Source organism: Octodon degus, unplaced genomic scaffold (genome assembly GCF_000260255.1).
Source record: "Octodon degus isolate 3935 unplaced genomic scaffold, OctDeg1.0 scaffold00005, whole genome shotgun sequence".
Lineage (NCBI taxonomy): Eukaryota > Metazoa > Chordata > Mammalia > Rodentia > Octodontidae > Octodon > Octodon degus.
Window position 1 is genome coordinate 31,972,014 of NW_004524581.1, and position 8,354 is coordinate 31,980,367.

The 8,354-nt window shown below is 43.9% G+C and overlaps 1 protein-coding gene across 1 annotated transcript in view; it reads left to right on the forward strand.

Moving 5' to 3' along the window:
* Positions 1 to 7,000: 7,000 nt before the first annotated feature.
* LOC101565277 (HLA class II histocompatibility antigen, DRB1-15 beta chain-like) overlaps positions 7,001 to 8,354 on the forward strand; it is a 22,166-nt gene continuing 20,812 nt past the window's right edge. The window contains exon 1 of the mRNA XM_023721237.1: positions 7,001 to 7,118. Coding sequence (XP_023577005.1) covers positions 7,019 to 7,118 — 100 coding nt within the window. The 5' untranslated portion in view covers positions 7,001 to 7,018. The remainder of the gene's footprint in view (positions 7,119 to 8,354) is intronic.

Here is an 8,354-nt window from a genome sequence, read left to right on the forward strand (position 1 = left end):
AGAAGAAGAAGAAGAAGAAGAGGAAGAGGAAGAGGAAGAGGAAGAGGAAGAGGAAGAGGAAGAGGAAGAGGAAGAGGAAGAGGAAGAATAATAAAATAAAGCAAAAAATGAATAAAGGTACAATTATATATGAGATAAAATGAACTCCCTACTTGTGGCTCTGGGGCCCATGGTGTGGCCTGTGTTCTCCCATCAGCAATGAAGAGAGGCTTCTTGGGTGAGGGCTTAGTGGTCCCAAGAACCTGTTTTTCAAGAGGGCACAGGAACAGCTGTGAGACTCCTTGAGACCTGTACCTCAGAAGCTACCCCAGGGTGTTGGTCAGCAGGGCCAGCGCAGATCTAAGGAGATGTGAAATGCAACCGACTTCTTTGAAGTGAGTAACAAGTAACTGCCACCCATTTAAGTCTATCCCACACAATTTCTCCAAACTGACAAAAATATTAACAGTTTCTATTGTCCACCATCAGATAAGGACATTTAGCTTTCTCAAATATCCTTCAAAAGAAATTAAGAAATCCATTTGCTTCAGTGTTAAATCTTGGGAAATATTTTCTTTTTTTAATATTTTAGAACAGGATCTACAGGGTGTTCAGGATCTCACTACTAGATCAGACTCATAGTGATCCTCCTGTTTACATCCTCCCAAGAGCCGGGATTACAGGTGCGCACCACCACACCTGGCCTCAATTGCCCTCTCAGTGTGCCCTGGTGGATCGAACCTCCAGCCCCTGCACCTGCTTGCAGGCACTTTATCCACTGAGCTATTTAGTCGGCCCTTGGGAAATATTTTCAACTCATCTAAAATTGGACTATTTTTTAACAACTTGAATAGTTGTTACGGTGAATTTTTTCATGGGTGTCCAAGTGACCAAGCAATATCTACTGAGAGGACTATGTTCCTTGGTCTGTGTGGCTACCATAGCTCAGGGAATTATATTTGGGAGGAGACTTGGTTCTAGAGTCTCTTGTCCAGTTTGTCTACACTACGCTAAGCAACACAGCAATTAGTGGATCTTGTTATGTTGTACTGAAATTTGTCCAATTGTGCTATTCTTCAGAAAGTTCTTTCTCTACATCTGGACCTTAATGTGAAGCTAAAATATAGCTTGATATTTCTTTTAGGGGTGGTAACAGGGATTGAATTCAGGATCTCGTGCTTGCCAGGCAGGCGCTCATGCCGCTGAGCTATCTCTCCAGCCCCTAGCTTGCTATTTCATACATCTCTACAAGGAAACAGAAAAAATAAAAAAACATAAAATAAGAAAGCACACAATAAATCTCACCTTGATACTCATTTGATTTTCTAAATCCAGATTCTGTTAGAGTTATGTGACATTTTAAAAATATTTAGCCTTCTAATCTCCAAATAGAAGTTCTCTCCATTTATTTAGACATTACTTTCTTCCCATAATAGCCTACAATTTTCCGTAGAGAAATATATTATTGTCTCTTTCGTATTTTCTAATTTCTACTTGACCCAGTTACCTCTCCTGGGCGTCTTCCTGAAAGAGCTGAAGATAGCAGTTCAGTGAGATGTACACACCCAACAGTGTACGAGTGCAGTTCACAACAGTAATGCGTGGGGACAGCCTGGGAGCTCTTCCGCAGGGGAATGCACGCAGGTCGTGGTGCCCACGCGCAGTGGGGCATCATGCAGAGAGGAGAACTGCAGAACCCTTCGTGGGAAGAGTCCATTCGCTCTGTCATCCTACGCACTGAGCTACAGACGCATTGCACCTCAGGGTTATTTCAGGGCTGTGACATTTAAGTGTCAGTAGTGCTTGGGCTTATTGTTTGGTACTTAGATTTCTCCTTCCCCAGTGGCCAGCTCTAGCTCTTCTAACACTCCTTACCCTGGTCCCAACGCTCTGAATCTCGGTATCTCAATGAGGGAAATTGGATTCGGGGCAATAATCGCTAACCTTGCTTGCTTCTCCCAGGAACACAGCCTGGACCTGCGCAGAGCAAGATGCTGAGCGGAGTCGGAGTCTTGGGGCTGGGTCTGCTCTTCCCCGTAGTGGGGATAATTATCTACTTTAGGAGTTGAAAAAGTAGGGAATCCGTCAGTGCCTGACACACCCCATACACTTTTTAGGGAGGGGGACAGCACTTTTCTGAGGTTTGTTTCCAGTGTATCAGTAAACTTACATGAAGTTTTTCTTCCATCAAGAACCTCAAAATTCCTACAAATTCAGAAATCAATGTTTTATGTTTACTTACATTGACACCAAAAATTCTGTGGTTTATAGACACAAGAGAAAGGAAAAGGAGCTTTACATTTAGTGGGCTGAGACCCTAGGCCATGGAACACTAGATCTGTGGGACCAAAGCTCAGGGCTCAGGAGCTCTGAGCAGGTGCTCCCGTCTCTGCCCTGGCTGCAGGGAGTTATGTTGCTGCAAAGATCTCAGCAGGTAGAGCTGAGGCTGAAGGCGTGGTATTTAGGAGGCAGATTCATCTCCGTGTTCTTTCAGTATGTTCTTGCCCTCTTTCTCAAGGACATGCTGGACTTCAGCCAACAGGTTATGTCCTTTGACCCTCTCCAGGAGAGATTTGCTTTCCCTACAGTGGATTGTCAAAGTGGTGAGACACAAGGCAGAAGTACCAAGAAAGGTAGAGATCCAAATTTCTGACTGGAAAATTTGCACCAAAAACTCTGCCCACTTACTAGAAGACCTGTGCTCCGGAGTGGCTTTGGCTCTGGAGACATGGGAATGTATCTGTCCTTTTTCTGCAGGGCTGTCGCGAGAGGTCCTGAGAAGGAAAAAGGACCACGTGCAGATTTAGGTCTAGAAACACCATTGTCCTCTGTCTTCCTCAGGACTCCTGAGCTAAAGAAGAAGTGACACCAGCCGAGGAAGGACTGGCGTCTGCCTTTCCATCTTAGGACAGGATTCTCACTTGGCTCCAGTTCTATCCCTGGAGCTGATTGCCTCCTGGTTCAGTGACTGTCTTAGTTAATTTTCCTTCATTTCTGAGACAAAATATCCAACACCCACAAGTTAAAAAAGAGGAGAGATTTATTTAGCTCACAGTTTGTAGAGGTTTCAGTCCATAATCAGCTGGCTTCAAGGTAGGGTGGCATCCGGCAGAAGGGCAACTGCTCATGGCTGCGGAAGACAGCGAAAGCAACAAGAGAAGAGGGGAGAACAGGCCTCTTTCCTTCCTTATGTTGTGCGAAGGCTACTAGCACTAGTGTGAGGTAGCACTTACACCTTAATCATAGCATTAGACTGTGAACAATCATAAATTCTAGAATCAGCCACCTCCAAAGGCCTGGTCCCCATAACTACATGTGGCTGTGGAGGACTCTAGACATAAACTAACAGTGACCTACAGAACATGTCCTTCTGATGGTTGCTCAGCCCCTCCAGCCCCAGCTCAGACCGCAGGACCATCTTTCCTTGTCTCTTGGACCCTTCGTGTTCAGTCCTTTCTGCCTTCCTCACGTCTCAACTCACATTGTGCTGCATTACATTTGTCTCAGATAAGCGCAGTGTGAAATGTCATCTACTCCACATAGTTTAGATGAAAAGAAATAGAAAAGATAAAGGGAGAATTGTAGGGAGCCCCCGGGGAGTGGCTGACTCTGGAAAGCAGGCACATGTGCAGGGGATACGACAGAGCCAAAGTGCCTAAAGCCATCAAGCTACCTGAGAAAAACATCATGCCCGAGATGAGTGCAGTCATTAGTCACTAGGCAACCCTGGAGGCCTATCAGGGGCGGGCTGGAGGAGGAATAAATGATCAAAACAAGTTACATGCAAGAACAATGATATCACAGTGAGACACAATATTTTATAAAATGAAGATGCGCTAATAAGAATGTATACTATTTTGTGCCCATGAGTTGATAAAAAGAAAAATTCTGAAGTGTCCTAACATTAATTGTTGGGACAGAGGATACAGAGGTTGGGGAATTAATGAGACATTTTTAGAGAGGGGATAATGGGACAATAATCTGTTAATAGTTGGGGTAAAATGAGTAAAGGGACTCTTAATGTTGAAATCTTGACTTAAGTCACGCTTGGCCAACCTCTGGGAGCAGCCCTTGTTTACCTCTGAAGCTTCCCAACCATTTGTCCCGATCACTGCAGAAACAGCAAGGACTGCTCCTAAGCTCAGGCTTTCTGGGCTTCGTGTAAACCATATACTATAAACTTTAACCAGTGGAAGTTTGATAAGGTGCATATTGATTTCTTTCCCCAACATCTATAAAAGTATTCTTCTTATTGTTGTTATTATGTTTTCCTTTGGTGTATGGATCAGTGACCGCCTTGTATTTCAAGTGCAGATTAGCAGTAGCCTTCTGCAAACTCCTGAGACGATCCTGGCCCCTGGACAAGGGGCAGACATTCTCTACTGTGCTGTTGTAACTGGTATCTAAATGTCCCTCCAAAGCCTCATGCACTCGTAAGTGGGGCTTTTATGAAATGGCTGGATCGTGGGTCTGTGGTGCCGGATTATTGTGTGTGATACTGAGATTAAGGGTGTGTGCTAACTAAATTGGCTTAGCATAGTTCTGAGTGTGGATAACGGAAGCCTCATCGTGGGTGTGGGTGGCAAGAATCAAGAGGCTTGTACCCTGGATGGAGTACAAAGCCTTGCTACTTGCTGCCTTCGGCCTGCCACGCCATGAACTGTTTCTCCTCAGCAGTGCCCTTCTGCCATGCTACCCTGCTTAGTGGTTATCAGACATGGACTGAAGCCTCTACATACTGAGGGCTGAAATAAACATTTCCTCTTTTAGCTTGTGGGTTTTGGCTATTTTGTCCCAGCAATGAGAAATTAGCTAAGACAAGTAACTTGCTGAGGACTACGGAAGCCCATTTTCCCATGATGTATTGAAATCCTTTAGGCCAATTATAATTGAGTCCCATTCAGGGGGGCTTGATAGGACTCAACACATGTGTAATGCTACAAATTGCAACATGTGTGTTGTTGTTTGTTTTGCTTTGTTTTGCTGTACTGAAGACTGAACTTCAGCCCTTGTTCCTGCCAGGCAGGTGCTAATGCCACTGAACTATCTCCCCAGTCCTAGAGCGTGTGTGTTGTGTATTATTCAGGGACTCTGTATTCAGGTTTTACTTGTTTGTTCTCAGGTGTTGTGATTTAATTAGCTAAAAACAAACCCAGGGCTTCATACATCAAGGTCAGAGAGTGCATAAAATCTCCGTACTGATAACCACTTTCTGCCAGAAACCAATTTAACCCTATTTTCCTCAGGAAATAGGCTGTCATTGGCACCTGTCACACACCGCAGACATGGAGAACACTTCTTCCCTTGTTGCAGTGACAAAGTTCGACCTAAAGATTACACAGCAGATGATGGTTTGGTGACACTTTGCCTATTATTTTACCTAAACTGACCTTATATTGGATAGTATTAAAGCAGCACATTTTTGTAACTCATAGATGCATACAACACACAGAATTTAGTTCCTAAGCTCCAGCCATTGAGCCTCACTCCTGACCAAGGGATGTGGGAATTCTGAAAGTACTGTTAGCCTTTCTAACAAGGGAACTTGCGTGGAGTCAAGGGTGTCATTGTAGGTCAGACATCAATTTTGTCACTTCGGTAGAAGTGTAGTGACGGCAGTTCAGTGACTCTCTGAGGGAACTAGAATCCTATGCGGTCACTGGCCCAAATTTTAGGGGGCACTGTCACCCGTTCAAAGCCGTAGTGGTATTAACATGCATGGCGAAGGTCCAAAGTGGTAAAAACAATATAAAAGATATTATTAACGTAGAGAATATTATTCTCTTTGGAAACTAAACATGGATAGTGTAATATAACAACAGAAATTGTGGCAGTTGAACTTTGTATCTCAGTCCAACCTCGAGCAGATAACTCCCTAACTTTGTATCCTTACAGGAGTCATTCAGCCGCCGTTGGTTATTCTTTCCATACACGGTAATGAGAGAGTCACTCACCTTACTGCGCTGAAGTGATCATAACATTTTCTAGATATGATACATAAAAATCCACAAGGCTCATTCTGAGCGGCATGGAAAGCGCTCCGAACTCGTTCAGTGGATTCTGGTAATCTTCGTTGCAATCTGATGACAGCCGCTGCCAGAAATATTGAACCACACGTCTCATCAGCACTCTGGGAAACTGGAAATTCATGCAAACAGTACATGCACAATAGTCATTTAAAGCCCATTCTAGGGGCCGGTGAGATAGCTCAGCAGACCAAGCGCCTGCTTAGGCAAGCGCACGGACTGGCATTTGCTCCCCGGCACCACGCGCTGAGCCAGCCGATGCTGGTGCAAGCCTGCAGTCCCAGGGCTGGCGAGGCTAAAGACAGGGAGCTCACTGAGTCCGAGCCGTTTAGGAAGACCCTGAACCAAATACATAAAATAAAGTCCATTCTAAATCTGAGACTTTAAGTTTACATTAATTTGATATACATGTCTGTTTGTGTGCATATGTAATAATGATCTAATAGAAAAATTATATTTTAAAAGTTATATGATTTCATCAAGTGACACAATTCATAATTTTTTCATAGTATTATAGGTCCTGAAAATTCTCTAGTGCATTCATTAAAAAGTCTTTCCATATCTTTTCTTCATATCCTCAATAAAATGAGGAAATCACAATAGGAACCAGGACTAAGGTGTTGAACACTCATATGAAATACTAATTCTCCTGAGGCTTTGTGTCAAAGACTGACTTGGAGTCAACAGAACTGGCTCACTGTAGTGGATGAATGCAAGTTTGTCAGGTCAAAATGCATCAAACCTTGGAAGTACTAAACCAAAACCACCTTTTCATTGAAAGATACTGTAAGTTTCACAAAAGGTTCTTCACACTGAATCTCTGACCACCAACTAATGATGTCATGCATCTCTGATGCTGATTGGTTCCTCAACGCTGAAATTACCCACCCCAGCAGCACCCTACTGAGCATCTTGCTGCTCAGTATTTGGGACAGGAGCCAAGAAGGATCACAGAGCTCACTGAGCGAGATCTGTCTGCTCCTCTGTGACCCAGTTCTCCCTTCTCTCCCAGCATGGTGTGTAGGTGGCTCCCCAGGGGCTCCTGTGTAGCAGCTCTGATGCTGACCCTGATGGTGCTGAGCCCTCCTGTGGCCTTGGTCAGGGACACACCACGTAAGTGCAAACCTCAAGTACTGAGCTACTGTGTGTGGGTGGTGGAAGGGAGTTTGTATTCTCACTTTGTAAGGCCACGTCTCTTACAAAATTGTGATTTTTTTCCTGCGACCACTTACTCTTATCATATGACTCTCAAGTTATTTCCACAAAGGAGCCCTGATTCCTACCCTTTCTATAAGATCTGCAAATAGGGTCTCCAGTTACCCCATTCCTTTCCAATTCTTCTGTGAAGAAACCTCTCCAGCCTTGCATCAGATTCTCTCCAGGGTTTGAAAGGACTGAAACATAATGGTGCTAATATAATTTCCTATTCAGTGCTTCCCTTTATTGTTGAGTTATGCCAGGAGAAAGGAAGGTTTCTCTGGAAATTATGTGTGCAGCCAAAAAGCACTGCAAGGATCCCCCCTGGAAGACCTATTGAAGCTGCTGCCTGTGTATTGTGTGAGGAGACAGCAAGTGGCATCTTTCATTTCTCATCTCTTATTCCCTGAACTTTAACGTTTGTAAAGCCCATGCCACCATGCTGGAGGTGCCCTGATGGAGTTGGGGTTAAGGTGCTCTCTTTCTCCTGTGGAAAGTACCCTGCATATGACACAGAGTAGTAACTGCTCAAAATAACCCTGAAGATAAAGAGCACCTGTTGGTTGTTCTTTGGTTCCTTAAAATACTTAAACCATCTTCTGAAAACCTAGCACAGTTTAGTTTTCATTATGATCCACATTTGAATCTTTCCATCCTATTGGCATATCCTACAGCTTGAGCATCTCTGGTTTGACCCTTTTAGAACAGATTCATCAGTAGGTGTAAAGTACGTGAAATTCTGTAAATTAAAGGTAGTTAAAATCAGCCATTTCATGTGGTTGAAGTTATACATCCTTCTCAGAGCTACAGGGAGCATGTGAAGATTGACATCCATGAAACTAAAATCCCATAATCAAGGAAATTTGGTCTATTGGAGTCTTCCCCACTTTCCTAATTTTCTTTATCATTCCTCTGCTTTCCTTAGATAGTTTTCTAAGATTTCCTCTGCTTACCACTTCTCCTTAATTCTTTCTCCAAGCTATGTCTTGATTTTAAATTTCTGTCATGCAGCTCAATGTTGGGTTCAAAACTTGCATGTGCCTACTTGTTGAATCATCTCTTGTTGGAGAGAGACAGAGACAGAGACAGAGAGACAGAGCGAGAGAGAGACAGAGAGAGGATGGAAGAAGGGAAGGAGGGAGGGGGGAGAGA